Source organism: Drosophila serrata, unplaced genomic scaffold (assembly GCF_035046125.1).
Source record: "Drosophila serrata isolate PLE 108 unplaced genomic scaffold, ASM3504612v1 contig_382, whole genome shotgun sequence".
Taxonomy (NCBI): Eukaryota; Metazoa; Arthropoda; class Insecta; order Diptera; family Drosophilidae; genus Drosophila; species Drosophila serrata.
The window spans coordinates 6724294-6745943 of NW_028257280.1; the positions used below are offsets into that span (position 1 = coordinate 6724294).

The following is a 21650-nucleotide window of genomic DNA, read 5'->3' on the forward strand; positions in this document are numbered from 1 at the left end:
TATTATACAGTCTTAAAATATCGATTTATTAATTGATTGTTGTATCAAAGTTCTAGAGTTTTGATGTATCTACGATTTCTGACATAACTACCTTACAATTGTTGGTTTGTTTAAATATTATGGTTCACAAATATCATTCAATATATTTAAAATAATTATAAAAATATTACATTTTATAAAAGTATAAGAAAAATGGCTGGTATTTCCAATTATTGGCTTACATTTCCTACAAAAATGCTTTTTAAAGTATAAGAATAATAAGTCGTACTTCGAAATATACTTAAAATTCCAATAAAAATTCCTATCTAAATATTAAAATTGAATAATAACAAAATAATACATATATTTTCCTCCTTAAATTCCTTCAATTTTCCATTATTTTTTAAATTTAAAATCCCTTTTTTATGCCCACACAATTTGTATCCACTGTCCAGGACGATGCCCCCCACCAACTGCTTGTTCAGCACACAGTTTAAAAATAATTGTTATTGGGCGGCGGCCAAACGCCTCCTGAGTCCACCTCCGTCGAAACGAGTCCTCCGGCTTCATCCCTGCTGCAGCAAAAATTCCAGATCCTACTACTGCTCCTCCTCCTCCTCCTCCTACTGATGACTCTGTGCAACCATTTTCGGTGCTAAATGTCACACGCACATAAGCGAAATTATGTGAGGCATTTTTAACGACTGATATGCGCCGGGTGCGATATGGCAAACACACTGCACGGCACGGCATGGCACGGCTGGGGCAGGGAGCAGCAGGCCGTCAGGCTCATAAAAAGAATCCGTGGCGAAATTGAAACTGCCACCCAAGTTGGCCATTTTACATGGAAACTCATACTGCCAACGACAAACGCATGGCCGATGTACGTGAGATTGGGCCGCCGTTAATTGGTAAAAATTGGGCAAGCTCCGCCACCTCGCCGGGCCAAGTACTTATGCGATAATGCGTAAATTTTAATGAAAACTGAAAATACACAACAAAAACAAAAGCCAAAATGGAAAGCGTACTTTTCTCGGGTCGTAAAGTCGCACACGAAGGCGGCGATGAACTTTTTGGTCCTTCGTGCAATCGCCTGGAAGTTGATTTAATGAAGATTTCACAAAATGGGCAAGTCTGACATGTTTTAGACAAGAGTGTGTGTGTGTGTGTGTTGGTTTTAAGATTTAGGATATTGAAGTATATGCGTTCGGCACGTGTCCTGTCTGTCAGATCATGTGGCTGGAATTTCAAGTGGAGCCTTTTTTATTAAAAACATGTTTAAAGTGAAACTAAATTGTGAGTTATGGACAAATAAATTTGGATTGGCTTAGCCTTAAACGAAATACCAAATTGCTTATAATATGAAAAATATGTATATAAATACATTAATAAAATCCCCACAATTGGTGGAAAGTGTTAGGTACGGGAAACCACAACACCCAGGCCTTCTCTTCATTTCCATATTGAACAATGCAAATTCAAAACACAATGGTTTGTTACAACATGACCACACACAAGCCTTTTCGCGCCAAAAAATGCCAAAGCAAACACCCCCCAAAACGTATGCCTAATTATGCAATAGTCTATGGCCTGAAAGATGGCTCCTTCTCTCTCCTCCTGTATCCTTTTATAGGCAAAAAGCTGGCCCCCAAAAAAAAAACAGGCAACACAAGAAATTATTAACAACACGGCAAACGAACGCAACACGATAGCAAAAATTATGAACGTGATTAATTCATAGATGGTGGCGCTTAGCCATTGTTTTTGGCCTCAGCCACTACCAAAATGTATAGTGTTTAGGCCAGGGTCCACCTGGAGGCGGACATGGATATGGCGGCACGATCCACGACAATCGCCAAGCCATGGCCTGCAGTTGACATCCACGAACGTTTGTGGCCAAAAAGCTAAATATGATTATGTGCGCTCGATTTAATCTCAGTCGATTTAGCGCTGGCCAAGACTTCCCTCCACGGGCTAAATTCGTTGATATTTTATTGATTTTTCTTAAGCACAATCGGAATACACTCTTAAAAGTTATTAAAGAAAATACTTAAACAAATAAAAACTGAACTTAGAAGGCTATACCCTTAAGACTTTTCTTGGAGAACTAATAAACGGAAAATTCATTTTTTTTTTAGATTCCTTTGATTATGTTTTACTTAGCTATTCTTAATAAATTTTCTTCTGTTTATCTTGTTATATATATTCTAAATATGAAATAATATATGTATATTTGTTCCTTAATGTTCCCTCTTTCCTTACTTTTGTACAAGTGTTCGCAACATATGCGAATTGCCATCGCATTAAAAATGAAGAGATTTTCCTTGAAAATAATGCCTGCCTGCGTATGGTTTTGGTCAAAACGACTTTGTGCTCAAAATTGAAAAACCAAAATCGTAAAAAAATTGCACCAACACAGAGCGTGAGTAACTTGAAGCCACCTTCTCAGTTTCCCCCCTTAATCACCAATCCCCACGCACCCACGGAAACACTCAAGCTCGGCGGATTATAGTCGTCAGTTTGGTAGCTTTAGTCTGATAAAGAGTGGATGCCAGAAAGAAAAATGAAAAGAAAAAAAAAACAACTGAAAACTGAAAAAGACCAAGAAAAAATTGGCTACTTAATTTGGTAATAACAATAATTACGCCTGACTGACTAAACGCTGACCAGCGGCCAATTTAATATTGAAAAGACAGAAGAAGCCAAGTGGCTGTCTATTGAATTCCCTAACCAATTCTTTGGGTATTACAGGCTGATAATGGTCGTTAGTGTGTGGAAAGTATAGCCAAAGTTAGTAAAAAGCCAATTACCGAAAGTTTTAGATTTTAATTGGTAGAGACTTTTTTTGGGAATCGAAAGTTGCTTGAAGAATAATGGAAGGAATAATATTGGAATAAAGGATTAATAATGTGTAAGAAAATATAATTCATGGGGAAATAATAAAAAATTACAATTATATTGTTCTATTCAACATTTTAAAGTTACATTTTGTACATTTTATTCAACCGTATATATATATATTGATCTTGATATTTTTATCTTAGCCCTATACAAAACTTTTCCTCTTGATATTTGTGTATGTTTCCGAAAGTTTAAATCTGCCTTCCCCTCCTAAAGTTTTTAATATTAAATACTTCAAAGTCTGCCCCACTTTTTTCATCAATATTTTCTATATTATTCTTATATCATTCTCCTTTTAACAATATTTTCTGTATTATTCTTATATCATTCTCATTTTAACAATATTTTCTGTATTATTCTTATTTCATTCTCTTTACCATTCCCATAGAGTATTCACCTTGCGTTACTTCAATTAGTTTTCCATCCATTTTCAATTAAAACGTTTATAGATAATCAATTAATAATTTTTAAGCCACTCTGGCAGTAACAAACTCGGCAAAGGCAACAGTAAGTGGCTACTATGTGGCTACTGACTTGGCTGACTCAGCTCAGCCGCTCCACGCTCAATTAGGTGCAAAGACATCTCGGCTGGCTACGAAGTTGAGGATTTTCGCAGTTGATCATATTTATTGGCTTTGCGATTAGGCTCGTCGGACTCAACTCGACTCGACTTGACTCGACTCTTGCCTCTGGCCTAATTGGGGGATCTAAACTTGAATATTGATGACGGTGTCGGATCGGGGATAAAAAAATAAAAAACACACAAAACCAAAATGCGATGCAATTGTTGCTGCTGTTGCTGGCCGTGTTGTTTGATATTTATCGTATTTAATTTTTGCTCGTCGGCTGTCTTGGCTATTTTTGGAGAATTTCACGTACGAGACTCATAATTCGTGCGATAATTTACACAAAATTAGGCAACTGTCTAGCCATCGAACCATTTAGAGCTATTGGAGCACTCGATGCGTTTCCCACGCCAATTAGAATTAGCCGGGAGATCGACTCCGAGTTCAATTGAGTTGAAGCCACACCGAGGTCTCTCTCACTTAAGAAAATTGTAGAAGAAAATTGGGAAAAAAATTCAATTTACTTTCTGCAAATGGTCTGAAAATTTAACATCACCTTTTTATCCACTTTGTAGCGCCACGGTTTTTTTTTATTATGACAAAGCACGGCCACGGAGGCTTCTGCTTATAATTTGTGTTAACAAAACTTTTGCCATAAAATGTCCAAAGTGGAACTCATAAAAAGTGAAATTGTCGGTGCGGTCAAATATAATTAATGTGGGGCAAGTTTATTCTTCCTTGTGGTTAATCTTCCCCCTACAATCTTTGGGCTTTACAAGTTTTCTCCTCTCCCCCGTGAAAGCAATTAAAAGTCTAATTAGAATGTCATTAAGTGGCGGCAAGTGCTAAGCGGTCAGGTAGCATTCAAAGTATCACAATAAATAATAATGCTCGAATCTTGATTTGATAATTTCGGAATAATTGGTCTATAAAATTGTTACGACTGCAAAAAAAAAAGGTCCCCAAAGCCATGCTGGAATACTCAAATACACTTTCATTATTTTTGGGTTTGAAAAATTAGATACATCTAAATTTCTTTTGTTTTCGAAATTTCTCTCGTCTAAATTCAAGGTACTCCAAAATGACGACGCACTTCTATTATCCCAACAAGGAGTTGCAAGAGGAGCTGTCCTGCATTGCCAAGGCTCTGGTGGCACCTGGAAAGGGTATCCTGGCTGCGGATGAGTCCAGTGCCGTGATGGGGAAACGATTCCAGTTGATTGGTGTGGAAAACACCGAAGAGAATCGTCGTCTATATCGCCAGATGCTGTTCACCACCGATCCCAAGATATCGGAAAATATTTCGGGGGTGATTTTCTATCACGAAACTTTGCATCAGCGAACAGACGATGGTATGCCTTTTGTGGAGGTCCTGAAGAAAAAGGGCATCCTGACGGGCATCAAAGTGGACAGGCACTTTTCGCCACTCTTTGGCTCCGAGGATGAGTTTACCACTCAGGGATCTGGATGATCTGGCCAATCGATGTTCCCAGTACAAGAAGGAGGGATGCAGCTTTGCCAAGTGGAGATGTGTCCTGAAGATATCCAAGAATACACCATCGCCTCAGGCTATTCTGGAAAATGCCAATGTATTGGCTCGATATGCGGCCATCTGTCAATCGCAGCGTCTGGTGCCAATCATTAGTCCCGAGATCCTGCCCACCGGCGATCACGATCTGGATCGTTGCCAAAAGGTTACTGAGACACTGCTGGCCGGTGTCTACAAGGCCCTCAGTGATCATCACATCTTCCTGGAGGGAACTCTCCTGCAGCCAAGCATGGTGACTCCTGGATTTGCAGAGTAGCAAATCTCATCCAGCCACGGACATTGGTCTAGCCACCGTTTTGTCTATAAGACGCACGGTTCCGCCAGCTGTTCCTGGTGGGTTACATTACTCTCTCTTTAATTTAATTTTATTATTTTATTGTTATTATTTAAAAGGTGTCCTCTTTTGCTGTGGTGCCCAATCGGAGGAGGAGTCTTCGATCTCTCTAAACGCCATTAATAATATTCCTTTGTGCAAGCCCTGGGCCATGAGTTTCGCTTTTGATCGAGCCTTGCAGACTTCCATCCTAAGGACTTGGGGTGGCAGAAAGGAGCAGCTTACCCATGCGCAAAATGAGCTTTTAAAACGCTGCAGGGTTTGTATTCCTTAGAGACTATAATTGTTAAAAATTTTCCAATTTTCTTAACCAATTTTTCCTCTCTTTTAGGCCAACAGTCTAGCCTGCATTGGCAAATATGTAATTGGATCAATAGAAAGCTCAGCGGGCACAGAGAAGCTCTTACAAGAAGCCATTGAGTTCTAAGACGTCCTACTTTGGTAATTCGTAAAAATTTTAGTTCAAAAAATAATAAATGAATTAGCTTGGAAAAATACATTTAATAAAATATAACTTCTTAAATACAAACTTACATATTTTATTTACTAAATGTTGTTTAAAGTTATAAGATAATTACAACAACATTCAAACAAAAATAAGTGCTGAAAGCCTTTATCAAAAGTACTCTATAATTCCTTGAGTGATTTTATGTTTTCATTAGTTAATATATATATTTTTTAATCAAAATAAAAACGCAGTGCTTAATATCATGACATAAACCCATTAATATTGATCTCGTTTTTGCTTGTGTGAACGAGCTTAAGTTCTCACTTGTGACTTTTGGCCAACATTGGAACCGCAGGCCGCGTGTTTGATGCTCACTGGCTCGGCAGTGCCACCAAACAAGTCGAAATATTGTTAACAAGCCTGCAAAGAACAACATGACTCTGGGAGCGAAGTGTCGGCATAATCCATGGAGATTACCAGACGACCGAGCGACACGCAGCTGCGTTCGAAGCTCCACTGCAGCTTAATTAACGCAAGCGCATGCCAAAAACCCAAAACGACGGCCATGTGCAGCAGCAGCAACAGCAGCAACATCAGCAGCAACATCAGCAACAGCAGCAGCAACAGCAACTGCAACTGTAGCAACAACAGCAACAGCAACCTCCGGACTGAGAGTTTCGACTTAATCAAGCGGTTCGGTGCCGCTCAAGTCGGTGTCATGTTGTTGGCAAATTAGTCAGACTGCCGTGGAAATGAGCCGGGGGAGTGCGGGGGTTTTGCTCTCAACTCAGGCAATAATTAAAATTAAAGCAGTTACTAAGTTGAAAGCTCGCCTTTTTGCAGCGCCCAGTTGTCACGCGTCGAATTTTAAGTCAGGCGGCAGGTAATGCTTGAGAAAGGCTTCTTGCTTGTTGCACTTCAGAATTATAATTACCTACCAAGAATATAATTAAAATTATACAAAATTATTATCAAAATAAATATTAAAAGTCTTACAGTGAAATATCCTCTTACAAGCTAAAATAAATTATTATTATTAATGGGAAATATTTTTAAAGTTTGTAGAATAGAAATGGAGAGGCAAACACTTACTATATCACGTTCTTTTGGATTTATGCAATAAACAGAAATTCAAATTTAATAATATTATTTATAAACGAATGCTATATTATGTTAATCAATATACGAACAAGTTTTGCCCCACTTTATAATATAAATGAAGTGAATAAAATATTGTTATGCAATAACATTTTCGTGGACAATCAAAAGATATGAATAATATAAATTTCCATTGAAAATTAAAAGCTATGATTAATAAACATTGGTTATAATTTTCAATAAAAATATTTCAAAAATAAATACATAAAACAAAACAAAAGTGAATGATTTAAAATGGTTTTAAAAAGTTAAATTATTAACAAACCAAGGCAAACTTTCATATTTAGCTTTCTTTCCTATATATCCATATATTTTATATTTCTATAATTCTGATAAATCTTTATTTCTTTATTAACATAGAGTACTTTAAAGCCTTTTTTATTTCATATTTACCTTTTTTTCACCTGCAGCATTGAACACAGCTTCCTCCTGTGGTTAATCCAATCGCCATGTATCCCGGGGCCACGAATTGGTATCCCCGTGATCCATGGCCATTGGTGTCCCGCAGTCGCCTTTGAATTGAATTCAGCACTCCGTGTCACCAGTTCCCAGTTCCCAGTCTCCAATCCAATCCCAATCCCAATCCCAATCAGGCCGAAGCGTACGACATGTCATGTTAATTGCGCCACGATGTATGTGCGAGTGTGCGAGTGTATTCGCGCGTGGCAGTGTGTGTAAATTGCCATTATGCTCATGTTTGCTTAATATGTGGCACACACACACAACACCCACCGAGTTCCGCTCAATGGCAGGGTACATAGCCGGTGCTATATAGCCATAGCAACAGCAGCACGCGACGCTACGCGTCAAGCCAATTAAATCCGAATTATGGCAGCGCTGTTTTAATCACATGCATCGTACTCCACTTCCCCCTCCACCTCCTTCTCCTTCTCCGCCCTCAATCAGTTACTATAGCTTGGCTACCAGCTATTCAATCACTCAGTCAGTCACTAGCTCATTTACTCAATCAGCGGTTTCAATTTGCCAGCAAAGATTTATGGGTATTGTGAGAAGCACTTGGGAAACTTTTAAATTAAATGTTAAATGTGGTACTTTATAAATAAATCTTTACATTTATATATATTTATATTATAATTAATGAGAATAAATATTAAAGAATATAAGGCTAAGTTAGTTACTTGAACAAAACTGTTCTGATCGCGACAGCTAAATGCTTTGCTCAGCTCTTTGCCGGCGGCACGCGTTTAAAGACTCGGAGATCAAAGCCAAAAGGCCGACAAACTTCGAACCCGATTTAAGTTGGTCTTTAACGAGATTTCCACTTGCCAGGCAAGACGGCTGTTGGCCATAAACGAGTATGCGGACAAAGTGGGAGTGGGCCCAAGACATAATTAGAAAAAAAATTCAAGCCAGGCCAACGAGGCGGCTGTGGCTGTGGTGGGACTATGGCGCCAAAGTTTAATTCACAAACTCCGGACGGCGCGGGCACAAATCACTCAGCTGTCAAACGCTTGTTTTGATTAATTTGGTGTTAATAACGCAGACCGCACAAATCCTGTCCCGTTCGGCAATTAATGTGGCCTGGTCTTCTGGCACACCAAACTTGGTCATGGAGCGTGAAAAACGATTTGCCTCCAAACTGTAGGCCAGCTGAGGATGCTACGACAACGACGACTACGAAGACTTGTGTTAATTGAAAGTTTTGGCCAGGCCATATAAAGTGAGGAAGCCAAAAAGACTCTCTCGATTTCGATTTGGTTGTCTGCTGATAGCCAAAAAATGTAAGCAACTCACCTGGCCATAAATGGCAACACACGCGTCCGCCGGCAGATGGCTGGCAGGACGAAACCATTGGAGTGGCCAGAATCCACGATTTGGGACAGTTTCGCTTTTTTTTTGTCTCCATATGTGTGTGAGAGTGCCGCCACATCATCAGACGAAAAGTAAGAGGTGTTTAAAATGCTAATTTTGGGCAATGCCAACGCAACTGAATCACGTACAGTTGTCTCCATTTCTCACATGACCTAATGATGCTTGACTTTTGGCCAGGCCAAAAGTTTAATGTCACTAGCTATATCGGAAAAGACAACGAAATTCAGATCTTCATAGGTCTGCAGAGTCGGAAAAATTTCTGTAACTAAAGGATATATATTATAAATTGTTTAGAAAGTAACAGAGAAGTCTTCTAGAATGATTGTCTTATGTTCTCAGCTTTAACTTATGATACTTCCTTAATTTAAAGCATTATTTTTAGTTTTGCTTTGACTGTACTTATCTTTCTGCTTTCACTACCATTATTACTAAACTAAACGATCAAATTTAAAGTGACCCACTGGCTTTAGTCGTATGCAAATAGTTTTCGGCTTGGTTTTCAGTCTTCCTACTCGAGGCTGTCACCCCATCAACGCGCTTGTTCAGCTGTCACCATATGCAGCTTCCTGGCCAGGACAGGCCACTGCTACTGCTACTGATGCCGTCCGCCCGCCGGGGCTGAATCGAAATTTGCTATGCCAAAATGTCAAAATGTCAATTCCAAAACGTTTAGTAAAAAAAAGAAGTAAAGAAAAAAAAAAATGTGAGTAAGGAGGGAAAACGCAGCGGCGCTGCCAAATGTTGGCTAAATAAACTTTTTATCTATTGAATGGCTGGCCAGTACGACAGTTGGTCCAAGGGGCATACTACACAGAGCAAAAAAATGTATAAAAAGAAATTCTAGAAACCTAAAACTTAACCTTATAAATCGAATTAAGTTCAAAGAAACGATGAAAGAGCATCATTGTATGCATTTTAAAGCAATAGAGAAACCTTAGAATCTAAAATAAACTTCAATTGTTTTCTAAATTAAGAAAGTCTGTAACATTACTATTTTTAATTAAATAAAACTAAATTAATTAATAAAATTTAAATAATATGTACTTAAATTTGACTTTAGCTTTATTAAAAACTATTCCAAAATCATGTTTATTATTATAATTATTCGGGCATCTCAATTGTTCACTTTTAACTTATGTTTACTTATCGTATAAGCTCTAAATTCTTTACATAACTTTTTAATACAAAATTGTACTAAAAAATTAGTAAATTCAGCTTATTTCTTTCAGTGTAGAGGTAGGCGTGTCGCTGGCAGTCGCTCAAGAGTTGGTCAGGTGTAGGCTCGTTTGTCTGTCACTCGTTACATTTGCTTACCTTTCCTTTATGCAAATACGGGTGAATTTTTTTGGCTTTTTTGTTTTTTTGACTTCGCGGTGTGTTGCATAAAGGCTCTGGCTAGGCTAAAGTTTATTTCTTTTTATTAAAAAGTCTCATTTTCTTGGGTTCTGCTGTCAATGCCCCACAAGATGCCACATTCTCCTCGCAACTTGTGTCGTCTGCTTGACAATCGTAAGACATTTCTGACAAATGCTGCCGACACAAAACTCTTTTTCTTCATTTTTTTTTTGGCTGACGGGCATGCATAGGCAAGGCATGTTGACAGCCAAAATAAAAAAAAAATATATATATATATATATATATAAACAGAAGACAAAACTTGGTAAAAAGTAAAATCTTTTTGTTGCAAATTTTATGCAATTTTTCAGTGGGCATTGTGAGTGTGTGTTAGGTTGTTGAAAGAAACAAAAATAAATTATACACCCAAGCTATTTGGACAAATTCAATGAGAAAAATCTGCAATTTAAATAATCCTAACTGGCATTTATTTTGAAATGTAGCCTATACTGAAAACCATCTTGGACAGATGTTGCATCATTGAGTTGGACTTTTGGAAAACAAATAGAAAAAAACAGATATGGGCGTGGTCAGAAACTAAGTTCCTCGTTTAAGTAAATATATGTGGAGTTAGTTTAGGAATGATAAATAAATGTATTTATTTTACAGAAAACTATAAAGCTTACTAAGAGATGTTTTAGAAATTATAATGATCATCACAGTTAAGTGGTTAAATAAAATGCAACCATTTGTTTCAATTAAAATAGAATCATAGAATGCTTTTTAGTTTTTTATTTTTCAATCCTGGACTTATTGTTTTTATATTTTTTATTAATTTCAATCAACCGATTTCAATTGTAATTTCAATTTATTTAATTAGAATTTTGCAATATGCAAACCGTAGTAAAAAAAAAAACCTGGGAAAAGAGCTTCCATTTCACAAAACTCAAACTACTCAATAAAACTCAAACAACCGGGGGGCAAATTCATAAAAATAATCAAAATTAAAACATAAATAATATACGAGGCAACACGTACACACATACTACCACAGCTACACCCACAAATACACGAATACACATACATATACACGAAAAAGCAAATGAATTCAATTTCGAATGAAAAATGGCGGCAATGATGAAGATGGCGACGGCGACGGCATCGCAAGTGCGTGCCTGCGTGATTGGTGGGTGGGGGTGGAAAAATAAAAGGAAAGCAAAAGAAAATGAGGTGGAGGGGAGAGGTTGATGAAGCCCCTGGAGAGGGGAGCGGGGGGAAGGAAGGTAAAAAACTTTATTAACATTTTTCGCATGCTGCACGTGCAGCATTTGTGGCGGCCGGGGTTTTCTGAACGTCGCGCATTTCGCATTTCGCGCTCTTTAATAAAGTTTCATAAATTGTAAAAATCGAACGTTAATCAAATAAGGAGCGTGCACAAAAGGTGGCGCCTTAAATGGCCAACAGACTGCAGACGTGGCCAAAAGAATCTGTCAATAAATCAATTAGTGTAAAATAAATCAAACAGCAAATGGAAAACACCAAACACCAAAGCGAACACACTGGAGGGCGCTCTGTGGTGATGTTCCTCTGTCTTCTGTAAAACGATAGTTTGTGGTCTTAATTAATTGCAACAAATTTATGGTTGACACAGAAATATAGAAAATATTGTATTAATGGTGGCCCAGAGCCACAATTAGCCAAATGACAAAGCCAACACGATGCCTCGTCTCATAACTCATGACATTCTGTGGTTCTGTTTGCCCGTCGCTGTGGTTTTTCAATTGTGAGTTGTTAGCTTCAATTACCCCTGCTCTCTTTTTGATGGAAACAATTTATACAAACATATATATTGTTATATATGTGCTTCCTTGGTAACTTCCGGTGTTAGAATGGCATTTAGAGGGCGTTCCCTGGGGGGGCGTGGGCGAAAAGCCCAGGAAATGAGCCGAAACCAAAATGAAAATGTCTAAGAAAGAAATACCTCTACCGGTTCAAATAATTACACAAAGCAACACAGACAGGGAGTTGGGGCTGATATTTTGATAACATTATTTAAATTAATTAATAGAAGTTAGGAAAATGATAGTAGATCCTACAATATTTCGTATATTTGTATATTATTTAATCAGGGATTAGATACTATAGGAATCTTTAAAATAAAATAATGTTTTATTTCTAGATTACAAAGAATTATAGGTAACAATAAATGTAATTAAAAAAATACCCCTTTTAATAAATATATATATATATAAACTCCATTTCCAATTCCATACCTACAACCTGTTCTCCGGTGTAAACTTTTGCCTGAGTTTGACTACTTTTCAAATTGTTTTCAAGACTCCAGCCGGGTTCCAGGGCAAACAAAAGCTCCTTGGTCCGTGGCAAACAATTTTGACATTTGACTAATGCAGGGCATTAGTTCTGCCAAAAATTTCTTAATTTAGCGTTAACGCTGCTCCGAGCATTTGCCTCAAAAAAGGTGAAGACCGGAGACTGGAGAGACCTGCATGCCGAAATTTATTTTGGCCACAACCCCGGAGCTCCAAAGTTTTTCCCCCAAAGCTATTTTATCTGCTAAAAATTTGTCACAGCAAATAAAAAGTTTTGCTTTTTCGCCTTAGTGCTACTCGTCGTATTTGTTTTTTAATCCGCCGACCCAGAGATAAAGATAAAAACTTAAGCTAAAATAAGTTTTCATAAAAAGTGCGCAAAGAAAAAAAGGGGGCAAAATCGAGCTAAGAACAAAAAAAAATGGAACGAAAGGAGATGAAGAAATTTGAAGTGCAGCAGCAAACTGCAGCAATAATAAAATAACAGAAAAGCAATTAAGAACCAGCTGCTGGTGATTTGCCGGATTAGGGTCCAACTTGGCCAAGGCCAGAGGCGACGGCGACATTGTCTGTCTCTCTGGGAATGTTGCGATAACCTTGATAAGAGGTTGCCATATAAAATCCTAGTTGGTAGTATTATGTAATTGCCGGGACAATGTCTGGCTGCAGCTTTTGTGGTTATAATAAGGTGATAAAAATATTGGCTTAATGTTAAGTCAGATAATAACTTGTTTAAGAGTGTGACTTGAAGGAGAGTGAATGCTTTAGGTTGGTGATTTTGAGTCTTAGGTTTGAGATTCTAGCAATTAGTTTATTTATGAGGGGATTAAATACAGGAAAAGGTATTAATAGGAAAGTTATTTACAATCATTATATATTTAAATATAGCTTATTATATTTCCCCTATAAATAGTTAAAAGTAAATATTACTTTGCCTGACTAAGGATCGTTCTACACTTTGAAAATTCGAAACCACTTTCACTTAAAATTCCTCAATAATTTCCGTCGAACGATTAAGCTACCATTGGACAAGTTTGTTGACTGTCAACGGAATATTTTCCACCAACTCCTTTCAGGTGCCGGGAAAATGCAACGTTTCAATATTCATCAGACGAACATTTCCGTCGCGTAGTTCGCAAAATTTTGCGCCGTTCCGCTTATAATTCTTGTTGTTCTTGTTTGGCTAACAAAACTTTTGGCCAACAAAGCCACACACACACACACACTCTTAAATATACATACACATATGTATATATATTAGTATTAGCGCCCACATTGCATAGTGACATCGTTTTTGCATTCATGGAGCATATGTTTCAACTCCCGATTTTAGTTTGAAGTTTCACATTAAAAGCATTTCCAGACAGCTAAATAGAGCATGAGCAAGTGAGACAAAAAGCACAGAGAGACAGAGATAGAAAGATAAATGTAGCGGAAACACAGGAACCGCCAAAAGTCCATTGGAACCCGCTTTCTCTCCCCTTTTTATCACTGATAAAGTTTTTGTTTTTGCTCAGCTAGGAAAATTATATTATAATTTCAACTGTGAGTACTACTCATGCAAATAACTCAAATTAAAGTTTTTATGCCTATGGGGAACACACACAGGGACACACACACACACACACACACACAGGAGACCGCCATCTTGTTTTTAGTTTTTGGATAAAAGTTGCAAGCACGCACAAGACGAGCAGACAAACATGGCCGAAAGGCATGGCAGAATACTTGGTTAAAACGGATGTGCAAGGAGGAAGAGGCTGGAATACGGCAAAAGCACTTTGTTACAAAATGTTAGGTTTGGGTTTTGGGAAATCTAGAAATTGTAAAAGTGATTATATAAAATAAATTAGCAAAGAAATAGGGACTAAATAAATATTTATTAACAATTCGTTTAATTAGATATTGTTATTTGGAAACCAAAACATGTAATTACAGAACAACACTCAGAGAACTAATTAAGAGAGAAACTTTAAATGCTTTAAATTTCCTTAGAAAAAAATTATTTGCAAATACATGAAAAATAAAATAAAATATAAAACATCACAGTATTACATTACAGTTATTGTATATAATCTCTTTATCCTCCTAATTTCCTAAAATACCCAATAAAAAAACACAGCTAATAATTAAATATAAAAGCACACATATCATAAAAAAGCACTCCCCCAAATCCCACATTTATTTAAAACCCAAAACAACATAAGCCCTGTAAATTGCGATTACCTAATAAACCTGATAAGTAAACAAATTTGATTACGGTTTAAAACAACTACTAAACAAGCTAATTAATCGATATTGATTGAATTTGAACAGCGATTTAGGCAAATTTAACACACGATTACATTTGATAACTGTCCTCGTTATGTTTTGTAATATTTTGCATAGTGTAACTATAATTGAAGAACTCCCCGCCGCAACCATTATCACTCCAGGCGCCGAACAATTACGTGGGTGTGTGTATATGCCGTCATAAAAACGGGGTGTAAGGATGCATTTAAACTATTTCGCAAGTAGCCAGGCGTTTCTTGGTGAGCTTCGTCAGCACTCTTTTTTTATTTTTGGCTAGCATCAATAACGGGGAAACTTTTAGCCAACTGGGGGGGGGGGTCAAGGAGGAGAAGATGGAACAAGGACCAACCACAACAGGAGCAGCAACACCACCCGAGCAGCTCCAAAAATTATGGCCACACTTTCGTTTTTACCAATGGATGGACGATGGTAGTAGAGGGTGGACAATGCCCCATTGCGATAAGAAGCACTGGAAGAAAATTATATATCCCTATAACAAAGATTTAATCTGTATACCATATGATCTTTAATTTATTCAAAATCTCTTTAAGCTTTAATATAATTCGGTATACTTAAAATTAATATAGAAATTAATGATAACATTTCTTGCTGTGCCTCGGATGGGACCTAGTTGCACAGCAGCATTCTTTGAAATGCAGCCAAGCCGCAACTATGTGGCCCCCATAAAGTTGAGCCGTCACCAGAGGAGAGTCCTTGCTTGGTTGCAAAAGTTTTTTAGGGCCAGCTTGTGTTTATAAGATGGCCAAGTAGAAGAAGGTTCGTTCGGCTATCAGTTGGCCAGAACTTTACTGCTTACGTTCATCATATTTACGCGTAGTTCTTCTTTTTGCGGAGGCAACTTTCAGCCAGATCGTATATATATATATATATCTATGTACTATATATAGCTGCAGCGATTTGCTGTCAGCTGCACTTGAGACTCCTTTTGAAAATTGTCCAAGAAGAAAACTCAGACCAGGCACCATTTCCCCACCCTGTGCACCTCAAACTGAGGGCCATCGGCCCAAAAGAGGACATTGCATTGCAACAACTGACTGATAAATGTCGCCTGCTAAGGCAGCAAATACGACTGGAAAACATTTCCTTATTTCCTGCCACTGTCCTCTGTCCGGCTGGCCGACTTTTGCTACAGGAAACTTTTAGACCAGAAAAGGAAAACCCAGAGCAGCGGAAGGCATTCTGGGGAGAGCCCTTTTTTATGCAAGTCATAGAAATTTACAAGCCCCAGTGACAAGGACGTTTAGTTTATGGACGCCATTGCGGGTGCAGTGTTGCCGGGCTTTTAAAATAGTTTTAATACAATTTTTGAATATTTTCTAGCTAATATATCTAATGATATTTTATAAAAAGACATAGCTATATAATTATTATATATTTTTTATAAGTTTCTTTGATATTTTAAGATTACTTTATACTTCTTAAACAAACTATACTCTTTTATCTAAGAAAATATTTTTACTATTAAATTTTCTTGTTAAAAAATCTCCCAACTCTACTTTGGTAAAAGGGTGCCGTAATTCATAATTTCCTGTGAATTTTCCTTTCCTTTTGGCGGAAAATGGTAAACCTTGGGGGTGCTTTTGCACTAAAGTGCCATCACTGGGCTAGGGCGTGGGACATTTTGCTGTTGAAAACTTTGTTACATTGGCATATGCAATTGGGTTTGCTGCACATCCTGTCGACAGCTTGGACTTGCCAAAGTTTTTGCCACTGTTAAATGTTTTCTACGTTTTTATGTCTTCGCCACCGCTTTTACTTTTTTTTTTTGGGTGGAATTCTCGGGCCGAGAGAGTCGGTGCAAAGTTTTTAATGAATTTTATAGCAGGCGGCGGCCGGGCGATTGTGAGACGATTCAATTTCAATCCAAAAGGCGAAGCTTACGAAACTCGGTTGGGTTTTCGCTTCAACCGATAAGCCAGGAGGGGTCAAAGGTGCGGGGTTAGGCCAATCAAGCTAATCGCGAAAAGGCAGCGTGTTATATACATAACTTATACATATACTATATATATTGTAGATACCCCAACAGACAGACAACTTCGACTTTGATGGGCTGTCGCTTGGTGTTGGTGTCGGCTTTCGGCTTTCGGCATTAAATGCAGCACATTAAAGCCGCAGGAGCCAAGAGCCAACAGTTGACGTCTGACAAGCGTTGAGTCAATTACATGGTAATAAACTAATGGCCAACGTGCCTGTCCGCCTGGCGACGACGTCATTCACCATCATCATCACCTCACCACCGCCATTGCCATCAGCCATCAGCGGCCCCTCATCAGTTTTCGGTCCTCACTCTTGCCTCGTTTAGTTTCCACACTTGTTGAACTTCCCATGGCCAACAGATAAAGCCAAATATAATTGGCCCAAACTGAGGTTGATGCGAAAAACGGATTTCGCTTAAAGGTAAAAAGTTGAAGTTGAAAGGCTAAAAGGGGTAATTGGTATGTGAAAGAATAACAGTGATTTCAATTTGATAGGAGAGTAAGTGATAAAGCTATAAATGTATACTTAAAAATGGGATATGTTTAAAAATGAGTAAAAGCTTAAGCTTATTTTCTTATGTTTTCCATATGTTTTCCTTAAAGATACATCCATATTCTAAGCAAAACTTATAGCTATAAAAATGTCACAGTAAATAGTAGTAATTAATTTTTGAAACCCATTAAAATCAATTGTTCTGTCCAAAATAAACTAGTATAAACTAGTCTGAAGGTTTTTTCTCAAAACATTATTTATATATTGTGACGAAGTTAGTTATTTAGTTATGTTAGTTATTTCTACAACATAAATTGCTTCTGCCAGGAAATTGTTTCCTGGTTTCACGAACTGCGTGTAACCTTGTTAATTTTTAATATATTTGTTAATTTGCCACCATATTTTCCTTTTACTGTATTCATACTTTCAGTACCACAATTTATTTATTTATATTTTTCTTTCACATTTCTATAAACAATCAAATTGAAAATTCATCACGAATGAACGCACTTGTTGATGCTGAGGGCATAGGAGGAGCCGGGCGGGCAGGTTCCATGGATGGGTCGCTCCTGGACACACCGATTGTTCTCGGGATTGAAGCCCGAGGGACAGCTACTGGCAAAGGCTCCCGCCAGCAATGACAGGATCAACACCAAAAGCCAACTGCATTTCACCAACATATTTGGAGATTTTTTTCAATCCTTTCCCCTGTCTGGGCTCAAAGTGAAATGCCTTAGCAAAAATACAATGTTATCAACTGTCGTCCTCCACTCACCTCGGAAAAACACAAAATGCAACTATTTAATGAAATGCAACTGAAACGGATCTTATATAGACCAGATGCGCTAAGCTATATCAGTTCGACCTTGGTCTAGTTCCAGCCGGCTGTCAGCGATAATGCTCCCGGCTGCTGATAATCAGCAAAAAACAAAACTGTTTTGTTTTCAATTCATTTTCAATTATTTCTTCTTTTTGTTTAGTTTTAGTTATAGTTTTTATTTGGTATATTTTTACTTGTGAACACACTTGTTAATTTTGGCACTATATTGGGAGTTGTGTGGGCATTCTCCACGAATGGTACGGTTGGTAACACACTGATTTCCCTCCTTCTTGAAGGGAGCTGAGCACTTGTCGGCGGATGCAGTCATGGCAAAGATGGCCAAAAGGAGAACGGCAAGCCAGGAGAAGTTCATGATTGACTATAAGGATAATAAAGGTATATTTTTTAGTTATAATTTACTGTGGAATATTTTTATAAGCATATATATAAGAAAATGATAATGATGAGTAAGATCTTACCCTGTTAAGGGTTGAAATAGATTAGCTTTATGTTAATCAAGCTTAGATTAGGTATAATTTTTGTTTACTTTTTGAAATTCCTATATATTCTTATGTATTTAAATATTAAAAAAAATAGATAATAGATTTAGAAAAAATTTATTTTGATTTTTTTTAGAAAATGTTACTAACTATATATTAGCTTAATTCACAAAATAATATTCTGAGAAGAACCCTCAATAATTCAATTGTAAAACTCTTTCACTAGCTTCAAAAAATGTAACAAAATAAATCCAAATTTAAATCTGCTTAATTCACAAAATAATATTCTAAAAAGGAACGAATGATTTAACTTGCTGTTGAAAATATATTTCTTTCTTGCAAAGACCTCAAATATTTTACTTTAATTTCCTATTAATATATTTTTCACTTAACACTTCCTAAGGGACTCCTACTGATCACTTTCAACTCACTTTCTTGTCTTTACTCTGCTGATGAGAACACTAAAATATTTCGGCAACGGACTCCGGCTTTTATACTCACCCGAAAATACGATTCGAATGTCTTTATCACTCCATCGGATGACGTAACCTTTGACACAATTAGTGGCGCTTAAGCAACGCGCTGATAAGGAAACAGCATCACCATCAAAAGCCCAGCGCCACCAAAGAGATGAAAGGTGCCTGGGAAGGCTTGACACATATGGACCGATGGATGGATGCCTATCTCCTTCGCACAAAAGGATGCTGGGGTGCAATTTAAGGGGCAAGGAGAGATGATGGGACAACAAAAGGCATTTGCGTGGGGTCCAATGGGTGCCGAAGTAGGCGTGAAAAAGCTGCGATGGTAACGAAAAATTCCGAACGAACCAACTGACATCAAATTGTCACGGGGACAGGAGGAGCAGCAGGCAACAGCAGCAGGTGGAGCCATCGAATGGTATGGTATGTGGATGCAGATGGAGCAGGACATGGAGAGCAGGGAGGTGACACTTTTTGGCATTGTCCAGGGCCAACAACAATGGGCCCGAGGATTGGTGGGGGCTCCTGTCAGTCGCAGGAGCACAATGGGAACACGACAGCGTTCGAGCGCTTTTGTGCGTTCAGCATATGTCATTCATATACAATTACGTTCGCAATTTTCGATAGTTGCAAGATGCCAGAAATGTGGGTGCAAAGTGCAGTGAAAGAAATCAAGTTTCAAGTGGTTGGTTTTCATTTTACTGTATGGGGATATGACACTAGGTACTTAACTAACTATTGGTTAAGGCAAGGTTTAATAAATTTTATTTTGTAATTAGTATGCAAGACTTAACTATATTGGTGTTCTATTTATTAGCTTTAATATTTATCAACATTAATTTATATGAACTTGACACCAGCTGCTTAAAAGTAATAAGGAAATGTTTAAGATAGTAAGGATATGGTTAGGTGAATACAATCCGTCTTTAGCTTAATTTTTTTTTTATAATTTTCGAACTTTAATATTAACAAAATTATTTAATAATGAAACCATATTATTTGTGAAGTGTAACTAATTTTAAGTTGAAATTTGACATAGATTTAGAGATTGAGAGTACTGAGAGTTACTTTGGCTAGATTCTATCTAAGGTAGGTATTTTATGTAAGGTAGATTTAATATTACTCAATCTTATTTTTATATTGCTTGTAAGGTTTAATATTTAGCACTCAATCTTATTTTTATATTGTTTAAGGTGTAATATTTAGCATCTAAATAAAACAATAATTATATAAATTGTACAAATAACAATGAACTATTTCGTTACCTCTACACACAACCAATTATTGCAGTATACATTTGTTTATTAGTTTCTATTATTATATTATTCATATTATAATAAACTTAAATATATTCAGCTTTTACCTTAATCCATTAAATATAAACTAAAACCTAACATAAACATTCATGTATATAGATTATTTATAACATTTCCTATACATACATACCATTTCTAATGACTCGATTATAAAAACAGTTCAAAGCTTAAATTAGCTAATCCCCGATAATCAGCACTCTAATCTGCATATGTCTCAAAACAATTAAATATAGAATCAGGGTTTTTCCCGATTATTTTTATATATATTTGTTTCCTTTTTTATTTTTTTGTGCTGTGCACAATTTGAAGCATAAATCTCTGGCCACGCAACCATAAAGTTTCATTGTCGGGGGGAAGGGCCAAGAGAGTTCAATATTTGTACGCTATAGTTTGCATTTGATGGACGACAACAAAACTGTTTTCGAAGGTGGCCACTTCAGACGGAAAGGAATCGAACTTGGAGCGTGTACTTGAGCGTCATAATTCACTCGGCACTTGGGTCGGTTTCGATATATGGTTATATGGTTATATGGTTGCGTGTCGGAGGCGACTTCTTCACTTGGCCAGGTTCGTATACCAATGCTCGGACTGTGGCTAGCACCTTAGTCTTTTTTTTCTTTTGGTTTTGTCGCTCGGCCAAGTTGGTCATGCCTTTGGCTTTGAATTATTGATGGGCGTATTAAGAAGATTAATGTGATGAGCTATGGGGGCATGGGGGAGAGTTTTGTCGTTGGCTGTTGTCGTTGGTCATGTTAATGTCTTCATTGTCGGCTTGAAGCTTTACCTTTTACCCCACTTTTTTTTTCTTATGGGTGATTGTGTATTGATGTGTATGTGCGGGGGTGAATCACTTCGATTGAGCGGCATAGAAAAGGCAGCAATAACGTTCATCACTCTCCCTTCCTGGGATTTCCTCCTCTCTGAGGTCGATTGGTCATTTTGCTCTACTGTACGAGATTTTCGGTTTGATTCTCCTTTTTTTGGTTGCATTGCGCGTCTATAAGCCATTTTTCTTTCCACCTCACATAAGTTTTAAGCTTGGTGTAATTTATTTTTATAGCCATGTTGCCTTGCCGACGTAAAGATTGCAAATATGTAGTTGACCAAACCTCGTATTTTGGCATTTAAGGTGCCACTATATAAGGGTGCTTGGAGATTTCTCTAATTTAGGGGTAACGCAATGTGTATACTTAAACTGTAGATTGAAGTTGAGAGTGCCTTTGAGTTTCTAAAGTTTAAATAAAGCTTTTTGAAGGACTATAATATAAAGCACACAGTTTAATTTGCAATCTTATCTGAAATATAAAGAATATGATTACA

General features: G+C 37.3%; 3 protein-coding genes across 3 annotated transcripts; 1 reads left to right on the forward strand and 2 right to left on the reverse strand.

Moving 5' to 3' along the window:
- Positions 1–4400: 4400 nt before the first annotated feature.
- On the forward strand, positions 4401–5858 carry Ald2 (Aldolase 2). Its single transcript, XM_020955226.2, is given in 5 exon segments — positions 4401–4908; positions 4910–5239; positions 5241–5328; positions 5389–5588; positions 5661–5858. Coding segments are annotated over 5 exon segments (1095 nt in total). The 5' UTR covers positions 4401–4527; the 3' UTR covers positions 5757–5858.
- Positions 5859–17639: 11781 nt separating this feature from the next.
- Positions 17640–18018, reverse strand: LOC110186202 (uncharacterized). The gene is made up of 2 exons (XM_020955262.2): positions 17991–18018; positions 17640–17927 (listed from the first exon to the last, which is right to left on the reverse strand). The coding sequence occupies exon 2, from the start codon at positions 17893–17895 to the stop codon at positions 17710–17712; it is 186 nt and encodes a 61-aa protein (XP_020810921.1). The 5' UTR covers positions 17896–17927; positions 17991–18018; the 3' UTR covers positions 17640–17709.
- On the reverse strand, positions 17640–18992 carry LOC110186220 (uncharacterized). The gene is made up of 3 exons (XM_020955282.2): positions 18967–18992; positions 17991–18414; positions 17640–17927 (listed from the first exon to the last, which is right to left on the reverse strand). The coding sequence occupies exon 2, from the start codon at positions 18406–18408 to the stop codon at positions 18226–18228; it is 183 nt and encodes a 60-aa protein (XP_020810941.2). The 5' UTR covers positions 18409–18414; positions 18967–18992; the 3' UTR covers positions 17640–17927; positions 17991–18225.
- Positions 18993–21650: the final 2658 nt, after the last annotated feature.

Coding starts and splice junctions, on each gene's coding strand:
- LOC110186202 (XM_020955262.2), bottom strand. CDS start 17,895: ATGTTGGTGAAATGCAGTTGGCTTTTGGTGTTGATCCTGTCATTGCTG.
- LOC110186220 (XM_020955282.2), bottom strand. CDS start 18,408: ATGAACTTCTCCTGGCTTGCCGTTCTCCTTTTGGCCATCTTTGCCATG.